This window comes from Vombatus ursinus, unplaced genomic scaffold (assembly GCF_900497805.2).
Source record: "Vombatus ursinus unplaced genomic scaffold, bare-nosed wombat genome assembly UNPS02014801.1, whole genome shotgun sequence".
NCBI lineage: Eukaryota > Metazoa > Chordata > Mammalia > Diprotodontia > Vombatidae > Vombatus > Vombatus ursinus.
Genome location: NW_020954579.1, coordinates 23,735,775 through 23,761,136, shown reverse-complemented (window position 1 = coordinate 23,761,136; position 25,362 = coordinate 23,735,775). Strand labels below are relative to the sequence as shown.

General features: G+C 36.7%; 1 protein-coding gene across 3 annotated transcripts in view; it reads right to left on the bottom strand.

Moving 5' to 3' along the window:
- LOC114050932 (ATP-binding cassette sub-family A member 10-like) overlaps window positions 1–21,190 on the bottom strand; it is a 117,437-nt gene extending 96,247 nt beyond the window's left edge. For 2 of the 3 annotated variants that reach the window (XM_027872978.1, XM_027872980.1), the window contains exons 1-6: window positions 20,920–21,190; window positions 16,164–16,265; window positions 15,238–15,442; window positions 11,514–11,669; window positions 4,605–4,708; window positions 3,460–3,686 (exon numbers count right to left, since the gene is read on the bottom strand). In XM_027872978.1, coding sequence (XP_027728779.1) covers window positions 3,460–3,686; window positions 4,605–4,708; window positions 11,514–11,669; window positions 15,238–15,442; window positions 16,164–16,259 — 788 coding nt within the window. In that variant the 5' untranslated portion in view covers window positions 16,260–16,265; window positions 20,920–21,190. Of the gene's footprint in view, window positions 1–3,459; window positions 3,687–4,604; window positions 4,709–11,513; window positions 11,670–15,237; window positions 15,443–16,163; window positions 16,266–18,511; window positions 18,539–20,919 lie in introns of those variants that run through there. The other variant, XM_027872979.1, reaches the window with a different exon arrangement.
- Between the last annotated feature and the right edge of the window lie 4,172 nt (window positions 21,191–25,362).

The window sequence follows — 25,362 nt, the reverse complement described above, 5'->3', positions numbered from 1 at the left end:
TTATTAATAACATGTTTCTTTCTGTCCTGTTTAAATTTTTATGTCTCTCTTGAGTCTTGTATTTAAAGATCAAATTTTTTGTTGAACTCTGGTCTTTTTATCAGGAAGGTTTAGAAGTCCCCTATTTCATTGAATATCCATCTCCTCCCCTGAAAGATCATGCTCATTTTCACTGGGTAGTTGATCTTTGGTTATAATCCAAGCTCCTTTGCCTTACAGAATATCATGTTCCATGACCTATGGTCTTTTTAATGTAGAAGGGGCAAAGTCCTGTGTAATCCTGACTGTGGTTCCATAATATTTAAATTGTTTCTTTCTGGCTGCTTGAAGTATTTTCTCTTTGACCTGGTAATTTTGGAATTTGACTACTATATTCCTTGGCATTTTCAATTTGGGATCTCTTTCAGGAGGTGATAGGTGGATTCTTTCTATGGCTATTTTACCCTCTGGTTCTAGGACCTCAGGGCAGTTTTCCTTTATGATTTCCTGAAAGATACTGTCTAGGTTCTTTTTTTCATCATGATTTTCAGGTAGACCAATAATTTTTAAATTGTCTCTCCTGGATCAATTTTCCAAGTCAGTTGTTTTACCAATGAGGTATTTTACATTTGTATCTATTTTTTTCATTCTTTTGCTTCTGTTTGACTGATTCTTGATCTCTCATAGTCATTAGCTTCCATTTGTCCAATTCTAATTTTTAACAAATTGTTTTCTCCTATTAGATTTTGTACCTCCTTCCCCATTTGGCCATTTGCATTTTTTAGGGACTTGTTTTGTTCAGTGTACTTTTTTTTTTCCAGTTGGCCAATTATATTTTTTAAAGACTCTTCTACCTCTCTCATTTGATTTTTAAAATCCTTCTCGAGCTCTTCTAAGAAAGTTTTTTGGGCTTCACACCAGTTCATATTCCCTTTTGAGGTTCCAGATGTGGGTTTGTTGATAATGTTATCCTCTTCAGAATTTCTTCCTTGATCTTCACTGTTCTCATAATATGAATCTATGGTATGTTTCTTTTTGCTCACAGTGTTTGCTTATTTCCTGGTCTTTAAAGAGATTGAGCTCTCCTGATGGGGAGCAGAGGGCACTGACCCAAGCTTCTTGTTTTGGGAGCCTTGGGCCTGGTGACTGGCTTTGTGTGCTGAGGCCTCTGATGTTGGCAGTTGGAGGTTGTAGGGTTCTGGCAGCTTACCTGGTGTTGGGCTGGAATCAGCAACACTGGAACTCTAGGGGTAGGATTGGGTAGTCTGGCCCCTGGAGGTTGTCTGCTTTTCCTTTCCTTTGCTTTCTTCAGCTCCTTTCAGATGGATGATGCAGGATGTTTATCTACCTGGGGCCCCTTGGTGTGCTTCAAAGAGTTTTGCTGAGGCACTGGGAGACTGCTGTAGAATGCCAAGGCACCTGTGGTTTTACAAGCTGGTTTCCACTGGTTCCCACTGGTTCCCCTGCCTTCACTGAGGCACTTGGGGGTCCAGGTGTTGGTGTTTGCCTGCTCCACCACCTGGGTTTCAGGATCTCCTCCTGGTATGCTGAGGTGGGGCTTTTTGCTAGCTTGCTGGGATGCCTCCATTCTGTACTGCTCCCTCTCCCCCAGGGCAAGAGGGGCCTTTCCCATTAATCCCTCAAGCTACTTGGGCTACTGCACTGCTGCTCCCCATCTTTCTTCTGGTTCAGCTATTCCAGGTTTTTCCTGGGGTGATATTTTCTGGGCTGTCAGAGGTTGATAAGGGAGGGTTAGAGTGACTTACTTCTTACTCCACCATCTTGGCTCCTGGAAGTGGAAGTTATCCTGGTTTTGCTACATCTTGTAACCATTGTAGTGTTAAGGACACTGGTGATGTTGTAAACATGCTATGAAAAGCCTTGAAAATGGACTGGGAGGAGAGGAGAAAAGACCCCACATATAGGGCAAGGATGTGATTTGCTCAGTTCACACCAAAATGGAGAGTAATTCTAATATGAAGTTATACATGTCAAGAGAGTTAAGCTACAAAGCACTTTCTCTCTTTGCCTCCATGAGGAATTTCAAATATGCCTTTGAACAACAGCAGCTTCTTTAAACTAAATTTAGAACCTCCAAAGATGATATCTGTGGAGGGACAAACAGTCCACTGTAGTGAAAAGAATACTGGATGTAAAGTCAAAGGACCTGCATTCAAATTTAAATTCTGTTGCTACTGCTGGACTGATTACTAATCTCTCTGAGGCTCAGTTTACTCAAATGGGAGTAAAAATGGGAGGACTGGACAAGGTGGTCTCTAAGATTCCTTCCAGTTCTAGATACTAGATACTATAATACTATGATTTAGATACTAGATACTATGAAAAATTCCAAGACTCAGTTTCTTCATTTGTCAAGTGGTAATAATAATACTCATGCTACATACCTTGGGGGGAGGGTTGGAGAAGGGGGTTGTTATAAGGAAAGCACTTGGTGGATTTTAATAAAGCACAATTAGAGCATGAGTTATCATTACTATTTGGTTGTAAAAGTTTGACAGCGCCAAAAATAGCAAAAACACTCAGTTGCATTACTTTTAAGTCACATAATTTTTTGACTTTATGACTCTATTCACTATCCTTTTGACTTTCCCTTCCAAAACATCTTTCCCTTGTTACTTTTTTTTCACGGTTTTCTTCCTTTATCGGAACATAAGTTCATTGACATCAGTAACCGTCTTTCTTCTGGTATTTGTAATTCTAACACTTAGCAATACTCTCTCTTTAATTGATTTATTCACTAATTCATTCATTTAACACTCTCCTTAGCTTTACCTTGTTGAGGCTAAAAAGTCCCAATTCTACAACTTATCCTGATACATTCGAGGTCTTCTAATATATCTTCCACTCAGGATTTACCCAGTACCCTGAAGGTCTTTCTCTAGGTGTTCTAATATTTCATGGATATAAGTATGACATGGGGGTTTATATTTTAGCTCCTTTTATGATTAACCCATCCCCTTTTCTAGTCATTTAGTGATGATTTTTGTACCACATCTTACATTCAAGTCATTATTGATAATGAGGTATAGGAAATCTACATGACCATTTCCCCATAATCTTTTTAAATTGTAGTAGGTCATAACCATATACAATACTCTAATATGTAAGAAAATGCATACAGCACAAGGATTCCTGCTAGGCCCTTATATCAATATGGCCCAATCTTGTTATTCTGTTTTCTCCCATATTGCTGAATCTTATTCAGAATGTGCAAAATCATATTATCTGTTCTGGAAGAAAAACAAATCAATCCACTACATGTCATAAGACACCACTCCCTATGCATGTAGGTGGACATGGGTATTAATTAAATGATAGGAACATATTTTTTTTAAAGTTACCAATATGTTAAACATATGAAATTTAAATCATAATCCTAGAAAACAAGAACTGTTGGTTTCTAGTTAGCTGCAGGTTCCTATTTATTCATATTATTTGAAAGCAAAATATATAACTTACCAGAAAGCTGAATCTTGGAGGCCCATTATTGTCATATATTTTTTAATATTTTTTCTCTCTCTTGTAACATTGAGGCACACAAAATATATCATTGGGGAGAAAGAAATTATGTAGACTAAAATGATGAGATCATTACTTATTCCAAATCGGGAAAGGAAAGGAAGCACCTTCATTTTTATACCATGGACTGACATTAGCTGCTCCATCACAGAATGGTTTGTTGTGATCTAAAGTGGCAAATTAACATAAAAAAATCAACATTTCAAACCAGTGAATAGATATGAAGAAATTTTCCATTCTTCTATTTCTCTTGGTCTTTAGTAATTACACGTGTTATATTCTTTAATAACTGAACAATTTAGACATAGGTTATGCTTAACATTGTCCAATAAACACATTCAGTAAATAATGATTAAAACCTTCTTATCTACAGGGTATTGGGTATATAAAGACAAAACCCACATGATCTCTGTCTATGAATTGTTTTCTACTGAGTGATAGGGAGTGAGGAGATCAAGGCAGGGATGGGGGGGAGGGTGGGAAGAGGGAGAGACAGATCAATTTAGGAATATTTTAGTAAGTAACAAATAAAGCAAAATTATGTACAATGAATCATGTTCATATTAAAAAATGCATGTCTCATTCTTTGCCTATGTCCATCACTTCTGTAATGAAACAGGTAACAGGGTTTAGTCATAAGGCCTTTGGAAACATGGCTTATTTATTTAAATCTTTCAAAATTGTTTTTCTTTACAGTGTTGTTTTCCTTGTATAAACTTTCACGGAAACAAGGAATGTTACATGGAAGCAGTGGTATCTGAGCTTAGGCTTGAGAGAAGAGAAGAATTTTGAAAGGCAGAAGAATGGGAGGAAATGCCTTTCAAGGATCAGAAAATGCCCCCCTATTGGGGGCAGGAAACTGCATATTGAATTTATGGAACAGCTAGTAGTTGAGTTTCACTGAAACATAACATACATGGATAAATATGATATATGGGTTGGGGTCAGATGATGAAAAACCCATAATTCCAGAATGAGGAATTAATATTTCATCCTGGAAGCAACAGGGATTAGTGAGCAAGAAAGTGGCATGGTCAGAGTATAATTTAAATTAATCATTAAGATTCTTAGAATCTGATACTTACCTCTATAATAGCAGAATTAATGGCAGCTTGAAAAGCAACAAAACCCTTTTCCCAATATCTTTCAAGTGAACAACTGATTTCTTCAAAATATTCTGTACAGTGTGCTTTAAAGAGAAGCAAAAACATCATTATGGGTTAGGATTACATCAAGAAGAAACATTTTGCTCCGATTCTGTGGAGAACGTTTTCTATATAAGGAAGGAAAGGAAATGAACATGCATATAGTGCTTTGTATGCTAGGCACTGTGCTAAGCCTTCTTCCAAATATTTTTCTTATCTGTTGCTCACAATAACCATGCAAGGTAGTGCTATTATTATTCTCATTTTAGAGTTGAGGAAATGGAGGCAAACACAGGTTAAGTGACTTGCCCAGGGTTACACAGCTAGTAAGGGTCTAAAGTTTGATTTGAACTCAGGTCTTGCTGACTCCAGTCCTGTGCTCTATCCATTATGCCATCAGCTAACTCTGGTTTAACTTATATGGTTTAAAACAATTTTGTTATGTACAGGTATGTTATATAATAAAATACGTTAACGTGGTCAAAAGCAAAATAGTTTGATTCCTTTTAGGGGTTTGATGGGGTATGAATTCTTTTGAGGCACAGAGTTAGAAAATGCTGGAAGCTGAGACCAAATTTAAAGAAAAGTCTTTACATTGTTTGCTAAGGGATGCGGTTTCATTATTAAAAGTGGTGGGAGGGTAGTTTAAAGGAAGAAATGGGAAATCACAAAGCATGCACGTGATAGATTTGTCAAAAATTCCAAATAAATATAGCTTCCCTGCCCATAATATCTTCCCTACCCACCAAAAAACCTCTTCCCCTTCGTCCAATTTGATCAAGTTTTTTTGGTTTTTTTTTTTAGTTCTGAATTTAAAAACTAAAAAGCAGAGAGCATATTCACTTGCACAGCAGAATACATGCACAAAGGGATTCTACATGAAACTGTGGATTTCTATTTTATACTGTTATCTTCTCTTAAAAAGGGATATCATAAATTCCACACATTACTTTAAAAATTGTACAACTTGTCTGTGCTTCCTTCTGAACATAACTTCTCTTTAGCACATTAAAAAAATGTTTCAATTGTTCTCTTCTTTTTTTTGGTATTACTATTGCTAACTCTCCCCTCTCCTCCCCAACATTCTTCCCTCAACTAAAAACTGAGAGAAAGGAAGAAGGGAAAAAATCTCTTGTAACAAATAAAGCAAAATTATGTACAATGAATCATGTTCATATTCAAAAATGCATGTCTCATTCTGTGCCTGTGTCCATCACTTCTGTAATGAAAGAGGTAACAAGGATTAATCATAAGACCTTTAGTAACATGGCTTATTGATTCAAATCTTTCAAAATTGTTTTTCTTTACAGTGTTGTTTTCCTTGTATAAATTGGTCTCTTGTTTTGCTCACTTCACTCTGTACCAGTTCATACTATTCATAATCCTCTAAAATAATCTATTTCATTATTTCCTTTTATTTTCTTTCCCTTCCCTTCCCTTCCCTTCCTTTATTTTCCCTTGCCTTTTCTTTATATTTTTTCTTGTTGAGATGGATGTATTTCTACACCAAACTGTGTACATGTATATATGTGTTCAACCCTCCTTTGTCTGTTTCAGGCAAGAGTGAGGTTAATATGATGCCTGTACCCCCATTCCCTGTATTTCTATACTATTCTCACTCACCCCAATTATGAGAATAATGATTTACATTTATATAGCACTTAAAGGTTTGGAAGCACTTTATAAATATTATCTCATTTCATCCTTACAACAAGCCTGTGAAGTGGGTGGTGTTATCACTTTACAGTTGAAGACACTGAGGCATATAAATTAAATGACATTTCTAGGGTCTACAGCTAGTGAATGTCTAAGGAGCTAATGTCTGAACATGTCTTCCTGACTCCAGATACATGGGATACATGCCACCTACCTGTCTTTATAGCAAGTTCTACTCTCATCTTCTTCTTTTCTACATTATTATATTCCTTTTACCCTCCCTTCACTTTTCCCTCTTCAAATGCTCAGAACAGAACCAGTCCACTTCAAGGAATTCTGTTTTTCTTATTTAACTCTTTTAATCCTCTGAAAATATTAAGGTTCCAAAGGGACACTTATTTCTTCTCTACCTATTAGAATGCTAGCATTATATCATTACCATAGCTCCTTCTGTAGTCTTTTGTTTATATTTCTATGTTTCTAATTAGCTCTAGTATTTTTATCTGAAATGCTTTGAAGTTCACTATTTCATTATAGGTTCATTTTCTCCTATAATATTATAAATCAGCTTCAAAAAATAAGCTATGTTTGCCCAGATATTTTGCTTTTTGGAATATTGTATTCCAAGATCTCCTCTCACTTACAGTAGAAGCTGCCAGTTCTTGGGTAATTTTGACTGTAATTCCTTGGTAAGTACACTATTTTTTCTGGTATTTATTCTTTATAATATTGCAGTATTTTTTATTTGATGTAAAAGCCCAGAATTTGTCTACAACATTCCTGGGACTTTATCTTTTGGGATTTCATTACAGAGATGATCCACTGATTCTTTTTATCTTCACTTTGCCTTCTAATTCTAATAGATCTGGATAATTTTCACTTAAGATTTTTTGAAATATGGTGTTAAGCCCTTCCCCCCCCCCCAAAAAAAAACTTTATGGTTTTCAAGGAGTCCAGTGATTCTTAAATTATCTCTTATTGATCTTTTTTTTTCTAGGTCAGTTGTTTTTAATATCAGATAATTCACATTTCTTTTATTTTTTTCAATCTTTTGATTTTGTTCTAATATTCCTTGTTATCTCATGGAGTCATTGATTTCTGATTGGTCTTTTCTAGTTTTCAAATATTTCATAATTTGGATAAGATTTATACCTTCTCTTCTAAGCTATTTATCTTCTTCCCAATTCTTTCCTTCAGAGATTGTATTTCATTTTTTATTGTTTCTTCATTTCTTCCAGGTATTTATGTACTTTTTATGTAAAATTATTTTTCCCTTTGAGTTTTTTCTTAAAGATATTGCAGAGTTACTCTTTCCTTTTGGGAGATCTCTAGATCTATGACAATATTTTGTACTGGTAGAAGACTTCTTTGGTTTATACACCCCTGAAGTTTTAGTTACTGAATTGCAGTCAAGCATCTGCTCACTGGTATACTTTTAAGAGAGCTGGTCCACCTTGTTTAGTCTTGACCTGGGTTCCCTGGGTTCTTGTGCTGACTTTCACTTCCTGGGGTTAGCCCCCCCATTCCCCAGATTTAGAATGATGGGTCTCCAGGGCCTTCTTTGTCATCTCAGAACAGAGTGCTAGGAACTTCAGGGGCCACGGCCATGGGCTAATGTGCTGCCATCTCTCTCTAGTCACTGTCCATCTCTAAGGCTTCCTGACTATCCCAAGGGTTTCTGGGGAGAATCATCTGCGGTTGCTACTTCAAGGAGTAGAATCTTCTAGGATATATGTGGCTGTAGCTTATCTTTGGTCATGCTGGTGATTACTGGCTTATTTATCTGTATTGTTGGTACTGGCTTCATTGGCAGCCTCCTTTTGAATTATCTATTAATTTCTAGCTGACTGTTACTTCAGGAGTGGAAGAAATCATTTACTGTAGAAATCATTGGATTTCTTGATTGTTATGGGGGATGGTATGAATTTTAGGTTTTTTCTGGAATAGGTAAATGGGTAGTCTGTCTCTTATTCAAGTAGTCATCTTCTCTGGGTATTCAATACTTGGAATTATTTTCTTAATAGATTAAAATCAATCTTAGTCCACTATGAAATAAAATTAACTTGGGGAAAAGGAAGGAAAAAAGGAGAAAAAACAGCTCCTTCATGTAGACATTAATCTCCTTGTAATAGTTGGATGTGGCCAGAGAGGTATTGGTTGAGGTGCTGGAATTAACATCTAGTTCCAAACTTATCAGTTAGATGCAGTATGACTCTAATATTGCTGGTTCAACAGCCCAGTACAGCTGAAACAGGTAGAGGTGAGAATAAGTTTGAAGCTATCTATGCAAGTAGGTAAAAATTTTAGTAGCATTAAGTAAGGTAGCAAAAGAAACAATACTGATAGAAAGTGTCATGTGACTCTCAAGTGGCTCTTTAAAATACTTCAGGTAAACACCTCTCCTTGATCATCCCACCTTGGAAGAACTGAAAATTTACAGTTCCCTAGAAGTGTCTCTGAACACAGCTGCACAAAACCCCTGAAGCTTGGGACAGTATGTTCTCCACACTGGAAACAGACTCCTACCTTAAACAAAGAGTTTATAACTCAAGTAATTGGCTGGGATCATGAGCAAGCAGTGCAAAAAGAGTCAGATTATATTATCTTACTTGGGCGACAAAGAAGATCAAAACATACAACCAGAAGAAGACAACGAAGCCAAAGCTCCTACATCCAAAGCCTCCAAGAAAAATATGAATCAGTCCCAGGCCTTGGAAGAGCTCAAAAAGGAGTTTGAGAAGCAAGTAAGAGAAGTAGAGGAAAAACTGAGAGTGATGCTAAAGGAGACCCAAAAAAATACTGAAGAAAATACTTTAAAAATAGCCTAACCCAAATGACAAAAGAGGTCCAAAAAGCCAATGAGAAGAATGCCCTTAAAAGCAAACTTAGCCAAATGTAAAAGTAAGTCCAAAAGCTTAGTGAAGAAAATACTTCCTTAAAAATTAGAATGGAGAAATTGGAAGATAAGGACAATTTGAGAAATCAAGGCACTGTAACACTAATCAAAAGGACTGAAAAAATAGAAGAGAATGTGAAATATCTCATTGGAAAAACAACTGACCTGGAAAATAGATCCAGGAGAGAGAACTTAAAAATTATTGGACTATCTGAAAGCCATGATCAAAAAAAGAGCCTAGACATCATCTTTCAAGAAATTATCAAGGAAAACAGCCCTGATATTTTAGAACCAGAGGGCAAAATAGAAATTGAAAGAATCTACCGATCACCTCCTGAAAGAGATGCCCAAAGGAAAACTCCTAGGAATGTTGTAGCCAAATTCCAGAATTTCCAGGTCAAGGAGAAGAAATCACAAGCAGCCAGAAGGAAATAATTCAAGTATTGTGGAAACACAATCAGGATAACACAAGATTTAGCAGCTTCTACATTAAGGTTCCAGAGGGCATGGAGTATGATATTCTGGAGGGCAAAGGAATTAGGACTACAACCTAGAATCACCTACCCAGAAAAATAGTACAATCCTGCAGGGTAAAAAATGGTTATTCAATGAAATAGAGGGCTTTCAAGCCTTTCTTTGGAAAAGACCAGAGCTGAATAGAAAATTTGGCCTTCAAATACAAGACTCAAGTGAAACATGGAAGAGGTAAATAGGAAAGAGAAATCATAAGAGACTTATAAAGCTTGAACTGTTTACATTCCTACAGGGAAAGATGATATTTATAACTCATGAGTCCTTTGTCAATATTGGAGTAGTGGGAGGGAAAAATTATATGTTTGTATAGATAGATAGATAGAGGATACAGGGTGAGTTGAAGATGAAGGGGTGATATCTGGAAAATAAAATTAAGGGGTAGGAGAAGATTATACTGGGAGAAAGAGAAAGGGAGAAGTAGAATGAGGTAAAATATCTCACATGAAACAGACAAGAAAAGGCTTTTACAGTGGAGGGGAAATGGGGGAAGGTGAGAGGGAATGGGTGAATCTTATTCTCATAGGATTTGGCTTAAGGAGGAAATAACATACACAATGGGGTATGGAAATCTATTTAACTCTACAGGAAAATAAGTGGGGAAGGGGACAAGAGAGCGGGGGTTGATAGAGGGGAGGGCAGATTGAAGCAGGTGATAATCAAAAGTAAACACTTCTGAAGAGGGACAGGGTCAAAAGTGAGAATAGAATAAATGGGGGATAGGATAGGATGAAGGGAAATATACTTAGTTTTTCACAACAGGACTAGTATGGAAGTGTTTTGCATGACTACACATCTATAACCTGTATCGAGATGCTTGCCTTTTCAATGAGGGTGGGTGGGGAGGGAGGAAGGGAGAAAATTTGTAACCCAAAATTTTAAAAACACTTGTTAAAAATAAAAAAAATATTTTTTAATTCTACAGAATACATAGTTGGAGTTACACAATTTTATTCTGTTTTGTATTCCCCTCCCTCGATACAATGTAATAAAACAAAATTTTACTGAGTTAAAAATAATGCTTCATGAATGTGAGTCCTTTTATTTATATAACAATTATAGAGGTTGAATTTACTGTCTTTATAAACAGATATTCTTTTAGTAATAAGAATATAATTATCTGCTTCTTGGGTAAAAGTATTTTTGAGAATCAGCTGCTAAGTCCTTCTTATGGGGGAAAATCTAGTTTTGAACCTTACACTTGTCAGGGTACTATTACCATGACCATTTTGTAATAACCATCCCAGTAGTAAACATAATCCAAAATGAGAAACTTACTTCTTTCTAAAGGATATATCTTACAGATTCAACCACAGAGAATTAAAGCAAATAACACTTGATCAAAAGTACAAATAAGAAAAAAAAAGGCTGAAAACCAAAGACCACACAATCGAAAATAATTATTGTGACAATGAAAATATTAAAATAGCATAGGAAAGAGAACCAAAGGAAATGCTTATCAAGGTGCACTTGATTTTCTCAAATCATGCCATTTATATAGGCCTATCAATAAGATATAATAAAGTTGGAAAGGAAAATAACTACACCTTAATAGGAACTTGGTCACTGAGAGTTAAACTTTTATAGGAAGATATTCTTTATTTTCATAATGATGCATGCTACTTGAGTTCAGGAGTGGAATGCATGTTATACATTTATATTGTTGATATCATTGCTTTTACACACTTCATCCCCTCAAAATTCTCCCTGGCTTATGAAAACAAATAGCCACAAGATCAGAATAATTAGCCAAAAAGGGAAGTCACCTGAATGTTCATGATGTTCTTTTAAATATGGAACTCTGTATCCCCATGACTTCATCTCATATGAAAACACATCATGAAAGATGATTGCCATTGTGTCAAAGTTTCCATGAGTTAAAGCCATAGCTTTTTCATCTGTGGTCCCAGTGATATTTATTCCTGCCATGCACAAGATAAAAATAGCCATTTAAGATGATTAATAGGTGTTCAACTAATTTAAGCAAAGTTCCTCAATATATGAAGTAGCTCAACTGTATAGAAGATTCAGATATAGCAGCATTTGATTTTAAAGTGCCACATAAGACTACTTAGATTCTCTCTCTTTGCTTTTGGATATCTATATATCCAAAAGCAAAGAGAGAGACTGTAAAGATGGGGCTTAATAGAGCCAGTTCATCACCTTGACTCCAGTTAGCACTGATACTTTTATCAAGTGAAAACAGTTTGGATTAAAGTTGAATGATTCATTTTATTATGATAAATTTGAAATAAATAGTATTAATAATGAATATCTTTTCATCTCAGGTACTGGTAGGTCTACATATAGTTGGAAAAATAATATATTCTTATAACATTTTCACCAGTGAACATCCAGAATGTCTAAAGTGAGTAAACTTTTTTTAGCTCTCATTTCCCCACTCTTGTAGTTTTAACCCTCCCTTCCCTTCCCCTAGCCCCAGAGACAAAGCAACTGGTGTCTCAAAGCCAACTTAACTTCTCATCATTGCAGGAACTTATATAAGCTCAGATAACTCACCCTAAGTATCAATTGCAAGTACCATCAGTTTTGCCTCGTAATTTGTCTCTGTTGACAACAGCAGCATCCAGTTTCCTTTTCAAAAATGCAGTTTCTAGTTAATTTAGAAGCATTGTTTTTATGATTCTTAAGATTGTTTCTCCATGAATGTGCAGGGAAGAAAAACAGGGATCATAGGATCATAGATTTAAAGTTGGAAAAGAAGACATAAAGTCTATCCCTTCTTTATATAGGGCACAGGAAGATTAAAAGATATGCCCAAGGTGGTAACTTTACCTATCAATTACTTATCTTTCCTCAACCTGCTCTCTGTTGAAGATCATTGTACCTCCAAACCCTCATAGCTGCTGACTCTAATACCATTTCATTACTAAACTGATCCTAAATGCTTTAGAGATTCTTGGCCTATCCTAATCCTGTGAGGGAAACCACAGTACTACTTGGTTTTACTTTTAACAGGAGAAAGAATAATTGGAGAGCTGGAATCTCACTATGTCAGCCTACTGGAAGTCAGGTGGGGTGGAGCACTATACCAGTAGATTGCCTACAGTGGACTTGATGACTCCATAAATCATTATAATAAATACAAGGTGTAGTAGTGTTACAGTGACCAAGATTTTAAACTAGTTGCATGGCTGATGACGCTAAAGTAAGCTTCAGTAAGAACTAGCTCAAGTTCAAGAATAGAAAGACTGATAATGTACCTAGTGAGCTCTGAGCATAGAGGTAAATGGAATGGGACCAACAGGGCTTTATCTCAGGCCATCAAAATTTAGAAGGCTGTTGCCATTTACATTCCTTCAGTAAAGTAGCAAAACTGGAATTTAGCATTTAATTAGCAAATTAACAATAATTAAAACAAATAGGTAGCAGAAATGCTACTCACTCCCTCATTGTATTTCTGCAAAGCTCTCCCTGAGCTTATATTTCCTCTCTCACTATTTCCTTTCCCTAAAGAGAGTCCTGAGGAGAGGGATTATCTGTGCCTGGGATAGAACAGAGAAGGGAGAACTAAAGAAATGAGGAAAAGATGATAATTTAATAGTAGATGGGGGAATCTATCTTATTAAGTCTCCATTTTATTAAAATATTAGAATAAAATGGAGGGAGGTATGTTAAGACTGAAAAAAAAAACCTCTTAGCCTAAGGGTCTTTAGTATGTAGGAAACTTTTAGTGCAACGATAGGACTGGAATAAAAAACTCAAAGGGAGATGGGGGAGGGGAGTTGCTTACTTTAGAATGAAGCAATACGCAGGATACATAAGCATTATACATTGTTTGTCTTTCCTGAGTATTTATCGGGAAACTTAATCTTGATAGGCAATGATAACAAATTAGCTGGAAACTGCATTTTTCTAAACCCTGTAAGAAAAATTTCATCCGACTGAGATAAAAGAGTATGGTGGCAGGGTGGAGGGAACCTGTGGCCTCGAGACCACACGTGGCCTTCTAAGTCCTCAGGTATGGCCTTTTGACTGAGTCCAAGTTTAACAGAACAAATCCTTTTATTAAGGGGATTTGTTCTGTGAAGTTTGGATTCAGTCAAAGGGCCACACTTGAGGACCTAGAGGGCCACATGTGACCTAGAGGCCGCAGGTTCCCCACCCCTGTGAACATAGCTATGACTATTGGAATGAGGTGTGGGAGTGGGAGGAAAATCTAATAAACTTTTCTGGCTTGTTATGCAAAGATTTTTCATTTTCTTTAGAATTTTTCTTAGCTCAGTATAGGGGATGTGATTTAGCCCTGATATTCTTTTGGTTTGGGAGGGGGAAGTGACTGTGATTTGATTTCTGTAGGGATTTCTCTGTATGGAAAATCTCTCCAATGGTGTAGATCAATCAATCAATTAACAATCAATTTATTAAGTACCTGTTAGATGTCAGGCACTGTGCGAGGTGCTGGTATTACACATTTTAAAAATGAGTCAGTCCCTCCCCTCTTGTAGGATACATATCTAAAAATTAGTAAATACAGGATAAATACAAAATAAATACGCAATCAATTGAGGGGTGCTTAAATTGGGGGATATCAGGAAAGATCACTCAGCTTGAGCTAAGCCTAAAAGGTTATTCTAGGGGTTCAAAGAAGTGGAGCTTCTTAGGGTTCTAAACTAGGGGCTCTAAGAAGTGGAAGTGAGAATAAAAGCATTCCAGGCACAGGCAATGGAGATGAGAGATGGACTATTATGTATGGGGAATAGTAGGCAGGCCATTTTGGCTGCAGTGTAGATTGTTTTAGGGAGAGACCCAAAAGGTAGGCTGGTAGGTAGGCAGATTACTTAATATCAGCAGCTCACAGTCTTAGAGAATTGATTGAGGCACTGAGAATTTAAGTGATTTTGCCTGTCCATGGTCACACAGTAAGTATATACGAGACTTGACACAGTTCAAGAACTCAAGCCTTCCTGTCCTCAGAGCCACTCATCTGTCTCCTGTGCAACACTGCCTCTCTTTCCATATCAGTTAAGTACTCAATCATTCAGTAAGTAGCAAAGAGCTCAAATTCTAATTTTTGCAGAAGGCTTGTTGAAATCACCTTCCCCTATAAAGAATTAGCCTTATATTTACTGATTTCAGAAAGAAACAGAGTCCTTTAAATTAGTCTCTTTCCCTTGAGATAGAGACATAAACCATGGAGTGTTTATTAAAATGTATACATCAATAACCAGGCTTTATCAAGAATGAATTATTTTGAAGATCTGAAACCTAAAGTTTACTGTGCCACTCCTGCCATTAATCTAGTTTTGGAAAAAGGGTAACTCTATGTAGTCTTGGACCTTTTGAAATCAGACACAAGAAAACTCAGAAAACAATTCATTTTAACTTGGCTAACCTAAGTTTGTGTATCATAACTTTTAGAATACTAAATAGTTAACTCGTTTTATACATTTAATCTCAGATTAAACATTTTTATCTTTATAATGAAAAAGGATAATAACACCAAATATTAGCTCTGAGAGAACATACCTTTCATAAAGGAAGCCGAAGCCACTTTGTCTATTATCTGTTGCGTGATATTGGTGACTGGCATATATTTAATCAGAAAGTCAGAATCGTTAAATTTATCTATGCGTCCTAGGTCTACTGGAGGCCCTCCAGAAACCTGAGAGTTTAAAGGAAATAATCCAAACAGGAAGAGCTGCAGGCACAGAAGCAATGAAAAAAACCATTCCTATTTAATGCAAGAGAAAAATAAATTAGAATGTGGTCATTGAGAAGTCGGCTCTCATCAAGCACCTTTTCTATTTAATTCCCCCTGTGCAATTGACTCAGGACTAGCCACTTATAATGATTAATTGAGAAATAGGCAACAATTTTTGTTCCTTACTAAGTTTATATTTCTAAGCAGATACACTTACAAGACAAGGCAGAGAGGGGAAAAAAAGAGCTGGGAAGACACAATATGGTTTGCCTATCAAAAGCAAGACTAATAAATAATAATAATAATAATAGTAGTGTAATAACTAATAATTTATATAGTATTTTAAAGTTTATGAAGTATCTTTCTCTAACATTCAATATTAACAATATTTTTTAGGTATCTTGAGTCCTGTTCACCTATTAATTTTTCTGCTTATTTCCAATTCCCAATATTCTTCCCGGTGGCCATTTTAAAATATGTGTTCCCCAAGCACTGAGAGAAAAAGCAGTACAGAATGAAGAAATGCATGTATGCTGCCCGGGAGGCACATCTTACTTTATGAAATGTGAAGATATAGCTTTGTTGTTTTTTGTTTTGATTTAAAAAAATAAATTTAATTTTTTCAATGATCAAATATTATTTTTCTCCATCCCACCTCTCCTTTTCCACCCTATTGAAAAAGTAGAAACAAAACCCTTATAATAATATGTAGTTAAGTAAAAAAAAATGCAACATGAACTTTTAATCATACCAATAAACTCTCTCTTTTCATCCTCCATTTTTTAATAATGTTCTTACACAGAAGGGCCTGAGTTTGCTGGCAAATGCTTCTCTCTCTTTTAATCATTTTGACCTGTTTGTTACAAAAGGAGAAAAAACATAGCAAATGTTGTGACATATACACACGTGTGTGTGTATGGGGTAGGGGGGAGAGAGAGAGAGACAGAGAGACAGACAGAGAGAGAGACAGACAGAGACAGAGACAGAGAGAAATTGAGACTGTTATGTTTTTCAAACAGAAAAATGTTTAATTATCATGACTGGTATCCTTTCAAATTTATTCTTCTTGTGCAGTCAAAGGAGAAATGTTGGAAAATATAGCAGATAAGCTCCTTGAAGGCAGACATTATTTGTTTTTTTCTATTTCTAGCTGAGTAGTACTATGCTTGCCACACAGTAAGTGCTGAAGAAATGTTTGTTGATTTGATCAATAGTGAGTTTTTTCAGAGCCAAGAGTTCATCTGCTTCATAAATAGCAGTACTGGTTCACTGAAAGGTAAGTTAGTCCTGAAAGTTAGCATTTCTCCAAAGGTGCTAACTGACTTCAGGGGAATATCACTGGATGTTGAGAGAAACACTGGCAATAAATGTCAGCCCTCCTACGTCATTCTCTTTTTTTAAATCAGTTGATAAACAATCAGGAATACATGAGCTCTAACCTCTAAGGATACTTTTTTTTTTTTTTTTACAACTTAGTAAGCTATTTATAGGCACTCAGGTGGCACAGTGGCTAGAGCACTGGGCTTGAAGTCAGGAATACCTGACTTTCAATGGCACTTTTAATTTGAAAATTTTCCTGATTCTGGAACATTTGCTAGCATTCACAATCCAAAATTAAACCAGTCTGTTCAAATCCCACTTCAGACAATTACTACCTATGTGAGCCTGGGCAAGTAAATCATTTAATGGCTGTCTGCCTCAGTTTTCTTACATGTGAAGGGAAGATAATAATAGCATCTACCTCAAGGGTTGTTATGAAGATCAAATGAAATAATATTTGTAAAGCAATTAGCACAGTGACTAGCATTTAAAGGGCTTAATAAATGCTTTTCCCCTAGAAATATGAGAGAATTGACAATGAAAAAAGTGCCTTCTTGGTCCCTTGAGGAAAATGAGTTTGGGAACTTCCCTTTTATCAGCCCTTTCCTTTTTGACCATCCCTCACGTACTCACAGAATACACGCCCTTTAACAAGAAAATTTTATCTTTTAATACTTTCAAGAAATTGTTTAGTGAAATTACTTTTTGAGGCCCTTAATATGTCTTAGAAAGGACATTTCGACTGACTTAAGAGAATAATGTCAGAGGAATGACATTTACTGCCAGTGTTTCTCTGAACACCTAGTGATATTCTCCTGGAAGTCAGTTGGCACTGTTAGTGGAATGCTAACATTTAAGACTTACCTTTCAGTAAATCAATGCTGCCATGCATGAAAATAAAATAACTTTTTTTTTTTTGCTCTGAAAGAGCTCATTATCAATCAAATCAAAAAACATTTCTTAAACACTCACTATGGGGCAGGCACAGTGTGAGTTGGCTAGAAACAGGACAAATACAAATTAATCTCTACTCTCAAGGAGCTTATCTGCTATATTTCCCAACATGTCCCCTGAGAATGCACAAGGGGAATGTATTTGGATGGATGCCAAAGTCATGCCCTGACCTTTTCTCTCCCCTATCACTGGCAGAAGCAACCTCAAAATGTCCCAAGGTCTCTGTTTCTCCCTGCCCCTCACCTACCTGGAGTTTCTTCCCTAAAGAGACCCAATGTCTGAAATCTCTCTTGAAGGTTTCTTCCCCTGCTCATGCATGCTTCTAAATTTTTAGGGTGCTAACATTTTAGGGATCTAGTTAAAATGAATTGAACCTTATTATTTATACCCAAGTATCAGGCTACTCCAATCACATGGAACAGTCTACAAGAATGCTTGGGATTTGGACTGGGTAGGTGAGAACAAAACTTTGGAGGAATATTTGTTTTTTGAGCAAGATATCTTGAGTTATTCCATTGAACAGTGTTGGTTACCTTCCACATCATGCATCATATCTCCATACTAATTTCCAGTCTTTCATCTCCAACCGCCAATTGAACACCTCAAACTGAGTGTCCCATAGACATTTTAAATGCAATATATCCCAAATTGAAATCATTATTACACCCCCTGTAACCCTCACTTCTTTCTAACTTTCCTATTATTATTAAACATACCCCCATCCTCCCAGTAACCCAGGCTGGCAACCTAGGCAGGTATTATGCTGGACTCCTCACTCCCTCTTACCACAATAACCATTCTGTTTCCAAGGCCTGTGGATTTTACCTTTCCAACATCTTTCAACTATGTCCCCTTCTGTCTTCTGACACTCACGCCACCTTGGTGCAGGCCTTCATCACCTCATACCTAGACTGTTGCAATAACCATTGCATTGGTCTGCCTGCCACAAATAGCTCTCAATTCCATCCTATCCTCCATTTTGTTGTCAAAGTGATTTTCCTAAACCATTTGACTGTGTCATTCCTTCCCACCCCAACTCAATGAACTCCAGTGGCTCTCTATCATTTTCAAGATCAAATAAAAGAATTTCATAACCTGTTCCTTCCCTTCCATACCTATCTAGTCTTCTTACACTTTAAATCTCTAGCTAAAATCCTGTATTCTACAGGAAGCCTTTCCTGATGTCCCTTAATTCTAGCAGCAGTGAGGAAGCTGTGGCCTTCTAGGTCCTTGGGTGCAGCCTTTTGACTGAGTCCAAGTTTTACAGAACAAATCCTTTTATTAAAGGGATTTGTTCTGTGAAGTTTGGATTCAGTCAAAGGGCCACACTTGAGGACCTAGAGGGCCATATGTGGCCTCAAAGCCACAGCTTAGTGCCTTCCTTCTATTGATTATTTGTAATTTATCCTATACGTAGCTTATTTGTACATAGCTGTTTGTATAGTATTTCCACATTAGACAGTGATCACCTTGAGAGCAGACTGTCTTTTGCCTTTCTTTGTATCCTCTGACCTTAGCACACCTGACACACAGTGCTTAAGAATGCATACTGACTGACATTATTAATTTGGAGCAATTAGAAAAATCATTTTTGGTGGTAGAGAAGAGAAAGAAGAAAATGACTGATTTTTTTGAAAATTGAAATTTTCACAAAATCGCATTTAGTTTAAGACCTAATAAGAGAGTCTTTCTTCTTTGAATGATAAAACAATATTAAAAAAAAAAAAAACCTGGATCTGTGATTTCATCCATATGGAGACCTCCTGGTTTGTAAACCCTTTGTGCCCATGCATATAAGTAGAATTGATCTATTACAACTCACAGTGTCAGTGTGCCTGGGAACAAAGGGAAGTTAAGTGACTTAGCACATGATCACACAAGTAACACATGTCAGAGGCAGAACAAAGACCTGTCTGCTATTCACTATGCCTTGTGACCCTCCATAGAGTTTAGAACATAAAGCTATATATTTGTTGCTCATAAGAATTCCATTTCTGGTTTACTTGACTTAAAGAACAGCTTATTCATAAAGTAATTACAAATATATTGGTTCATTTTACTTTTAAATGTTTAAAATTTTTCTTACCTATTTAACTAAAAGATACAAAACATAGTTTCACACCTCCTAGTTTGGGGCCAGTTTGCCAACCAGGCAAAAGGTTGGGAAAAAAACCTCATTGATTCTGAAGGGTTAGATATGTATATATGTATTTATGTATGTAAATATGTATTATGTAAATAAATATGGTTCAAATATGAAGAATGAAAGCTCTGGAAACAGAAGACCTGAGTTTCAGTATTGACTCTGTGACTTGTGTGATCCTAGGCAAATCAAATCCTTTCACTGGGCCTTAGTTTCTTCATCTAAATCACTGAAGTCTACTTTCTAGCTCTTAATTTATGATTCTATGATCCTTATTAACTTAATTAGTAGAATTGCAATAGATATTACAGTTTTGTTTTGTTTTTGGAATAGATATTGCAAGGTTTGTTTTTTGGTTTTTGTTTTCAGATGGAAATTCCTGAGCAAAAACTCCATAGTCTTCTAAATCATACTAGCAACAAAAACAAACTATGAAACTTAAACTCTTATGAAGAAAAAATAATGTCTTCTGGAAATAATAAACCTGTAATAAAAAAAAATCTCTGTTATTTCCCTTTCAAAGTGGATTCTTCTTACCAAAAGAGTAACACTGTTCTGGTCTCTACAGTCTTGTAATTTGAGACTGAGAAACAGGCACAACAAAAATATTTATCTCCATTCTCTGGATAGAAAAACTTTATTTTGAGAGCTCAGAAGAATATTCTTAAAGTCAGTTAGAAAATGCAAAAAGAAAGGGAAAAGTTAATACGTAAATTATCCAAATGTTTGCGAATGTGTTGGCAATGCAATAGAATCTTAAAAGTAACTTCAGACTAAATTTATGAAATTCAGATACATTTCTCCTAGTCTATTCTATAGCATATTCATTGGATCCTCAACAGTCTACAAATTTATGTTTCCACATGAAGGATAAAAACCCCCAAATTCCATAATTCTTCCAGATATTTTGGTTTGTATGATATCAAATACCCAGCTATTTGGGAACATGAACCACTAATACATATAGTTTCCACCCATATTTCCCTGAACAGATCTCGATGAACTTTGCAAGCATTTATGGCATGTCCACTACACCAAGAGGAGTTTATGCATTACATAAAACAAATAGGAGAAATAAAGATTAACTTACAGTCAGGAAAGCTGAAAGAAGGAATCTAGAAGTATTATTAATTCATTGGTCTCTATGTCCAAGAGAACAGTTCAAATTGCTTCACAGTCCGTTTTATGTGAAGTTTTCAATGTTTGCCTATTTTCAACAGTTTCTATTCAGATCAATTTTGAAGAGGGCTAAGGTCAGTCAGGCTGCCAAGATGACATGAGTCATGTGATGCCTTGTGTGCTGTTTTCCATTTCTTTCTCCTCTGGTCAGTGCAGGGAGACAACAGCGACAGATGGTTGGCTGTGCGGGTTATTCTGGAAGGAATAATCTCATGAAGACAAATCCTACATTTACTCCTCTGGCTCTCTGCTTCCTGGAATAAAGGAGAAGTGGCCAAGTTCAAATATTTCAAAGAAAAGAAAAAGCCCCACCAAGAGGAATGACCACAACGCAATCTTTAAACAGGAAAAATGTAAACAGCCCGAAGAGCAGACTGAAATGAGAGAAAGAAGAAAGGGAAGGGGGAGAGGAATTACAATGATAAGTAACCCCCAAAGTCAAGGCAGATGGTGATTGATGTGAGGGAATTTCAACTGAGAATCTTAACTTCACTTCAGGCAGATGATATAAGTCATCATATTACTAGCTGGCCTTTATAGCGTGTTATGCTTTATAAAGTTCTTTATAGATACTATCATGTTTAATTTTCACAATTCTAAAAGATATGGAAAAATGATTATATCATTTTGCAGATGGGGAAACAGACTCAGAAAGGTGAAACTTACCCAAAGTCCAACAGCTAATGAATAAAAGAGGCAGGATTCAAACCCAGATCTTATGACCCCTGACTCCAGAGCTCATTCTTCTCCTCCACAGCTGTCTACTACCACCATCTCTAAACAACAGCAGCAGCAGCAACAACAACAAACAGGAAAACAACAACCAAATCCTACTGATTATTTTTAGTACTTTAAAGTAAATGCTTGCCTCATAATTGCATTCAATCTTTACTTTGCTTGGAATAATTTCTTTAACAGAGGGGTTAGGGAATTGTGAATTAACAATTTTCTTCCCTATTGCAAATCTGTGGGAAATAAAAATTAAAAGTGACTCATTTTCCCAGACCAAGACAGTTAGAAAGATATAAAGAGAGGTTTACAGACATTGGGGCGGGGGCTGGATGGGTGAGTGGCATGGAAGAAGTAGCACCAACTGTGGGCCTTGGGGTGAGGGGACATTGGCAAAAGCAGTAGCAACAACACCAAAAGCACTCAGTACCCAGGAACAACAGGAATGAACACCTAGTCAGAAAGAGATTACAGGGGATCCCTTTGTTAACACTGGGTGCAGGACCAGGTACCATTTGATGACTTCATTTCTGATTATCTAGTTCTGGGTAACAGTTACAAGTAGAGAACAGCTCATCAAATTGCAAAAGAGTAAGGGTCCCTACCGAGGTAAGGACCATAACATAGAAAAAGAGGCCAATGACCAGACCTATCCCCAGCTAACAACAATTTGAATGTATCAAAAACTTACAGGCCCTCAGATCTAGCTGAGAAAGCAACAAAATCAGAAGACCCAGGCCAGACATACTCCCGCACCCACAGGTGAGCATAGCGCAACTCTAACATAAAGTCCAAAGTCAAGAAATAGGCTGGAAAAATGAGCAAAGAAAACCCAGATCATACAAACCTTCTAAGATAACAGGAATGCTCGAGACAAAAACTCAGAAGAAGACAATGAGAATATCAACAAGCAAAGCTTCAAAATAAAATGCAGATTGGACACAAGACCAACAAGAATTCTAAGAGGAGCTAAAGAAAGAGATGAAAAGGAAAAAAAATATTAAAAATTAAATAAGTTAGTAGAGGAAAAATTAGGAGAAGAAATAAAAGCAATGCAAAAAAATTTTTTGAAGAAAGAATTAACAGCTTAGTGAAGGAGGCACAAAACCTACGGAAGAAAATTACTCCTTAAAAAATCAGAAGTGGGCAGTGACTTACTTGAGCTCTCCCCAGACCCCTCCAAATACCTGTAAAAAATGGCTCCAAACAAATTCTAGAGCAGTAGAACCCACAAAAAGAAAGACTGAAATAAATTTCTAGCCCAAGACAACCTGGAAAGGTCTGTTGCTCCAGGCTGGGAGAGGAGTGCAGTTTAGCATGGGCAGTACCAGCAAAGACCAGGCCTCAGTGAACCTGGAGTAGGCCTCAGGGGACTGAATCAAGGGGAGCTGTGGCAGTTTCCAGACTTCTAAACCCACAAACACCAAAGACAACTTAGAAGGTCAGTAGAAAAGGTCTGTCAGAGCATGGTGAGAGAAAATCTTGGTCTGGCCCCAAACCTACCACAGCCCTGGGGTAGTGGCTATTTCTGGAGCTCTCGACCCGCAGAGGGAGGGTGGATCAAGTGGTTGATCAGAGGAGGATTTCAGGGATCTCTTTGCTGGCACTGAGGTAGGATTCTCTTGCTTTGTCCATGCTTGGATCGGGTTGCAGTCCTAGGTGGTGGTCCTGGGGCAAGGAGGAGCTCTGGTGTGGTGGAACTTGTGGCGGCAGTGGAGAGGTAATTCTCCCCACACTTCCAAGGCAGAAAAGAGTGATTGTGGTCACTCATAGACCAGAGCACAGGCTAGGAAAGGAGTAAACACCTTGCCCTTGATCATACCACCTTGGAAGAACTGAAAATTTACAGCTCCCTAGAAGTATCTCTGAAAACAGCTGCACAAAACTCCCAAAGCTTGGGACAGGACATTCTCCACACTGGAAGCAGACCCCTACCTTAACAAAGAGTTTGAAAGTCAAATAATTGACTAGGATTGTGAGCAAACAGTGCAAAAAAAGTCAGACCATAGAATCTTACTTTGGTGACAAAGAAGATCAAAACATGCAACAAGAAGAAGACAACAAAGTCAAAGCTCCTACATCCAAAGCCTTCAAGAAAAATATGAATCAGTCCCAGGCCATGGAAGAGTTCAAAAAGGATTTTGAAAAGCAAGTAAGAGAAGTAGAGGAAAAACTGGAAAGAGAAATGAGAGTGCAAGAAAATCATGAAAAACAAGTCAACAGCTTGCTAAAGGAGACCCAAAAAATACTGAAGAAAATAACACCTTAAAAAATAGTCTAACCCAAATCGAAAAAGAGGTCCAAAAATTCAATAATGAGAAGAATGCCTTAAAAAGCAGAATTGGCCAGATGGAAAAGGAAATCCAAAAGTTCACTGAAGAAAATACTTCCTTAAAAATTAGAATGGAGCAAATGAAAGCTATTGACTTTAAGAGAAATCAAGACATTGTAAAACAAAACCAAAAGAATGAAAAAATAGAAGACAATGTGAAATATCTCATTGGAAAAACAACCAAACTGGAAAATAGATTCAGGAGAGATAATTTAAAAATTATTGCAGTACCTGAAAGCCATGATCAAAAAGAGAGCCTAGACATCATCTTTCATCATCATCTATCAAGAAAAACTGCCCTGATATTCTTGAACCAGAGGGTAAAATAGAAATGGAAAGAATCCATCGATCACCTCCTAAAAGAGATCCCCAAAGGAAAACCCCTAGGAATATTATAGACAAATTCCAGAATTTCCAGGTCAAGGAGAAAATATTGCAAGCAGCCAGAAAGTAACAATTGAAGTGCTGTGGAAACGCAATCAGGATAACACAAGATGTAGCAGCTTCTCCATTAAGGAACTAGAGGGCTTGGAATATTATATTCTGGAGGCAAAAGGATATAAGATTACAGCCAAGAATCACCTCCCCCTGCAAAACTGAATATACTCCTTCAGAGGAAAAAATGGACATTCAGTGAAATAAAGGACTTTCAAACATTCTTGTGAAAAAACCAGAGCTGAATAGAAAATTTGACTTTCAAATACAAGACTCAAGGGAAGCATTAAGAGGTAAACAGGAATAGGAAATCTTTTTTCTTTATACATTCTTATTAAACATATTTTCACAATAGCGTTGCTGTAAGTACGAATTAGAACCAACAGGGGGAACCACCAGAAAGAGGAAACAAAACACAACAGAAGGAAAAAAAATAGCAAATAGTATGTTTTGATCTGCATTCAAACTCCATAGTTCTTTCTTTGGATGTGGATAGCATTTTCCATCATGAGGCCTTTGGAGATGTCTTAGATCCTTGTGTTGCTGAGAAGGGTTAAGTTTACCAATGTTAGTCATCACACAAAGTGGATGTTACTGTGTACAACATTCTCCTGGTTCTGCTCATTTCACTCAGCATCAGATCATACAAATCTTTCTAGGTTTTTCTGAAGTCTGCCTATTCATCATATCTTATAACACAATAGTATTCCATTACATTCATATACCACAACTTGTTCAGACATTCCCCAATTGATGGGTATCCTCTCAATTTCCAATTCTTTGCCACCACAAAAAGAGCTGCTGTAAATATTTTTGTACGTGTGGGTCCTTTTACCATTTGTATGATCTCTTTGGGAT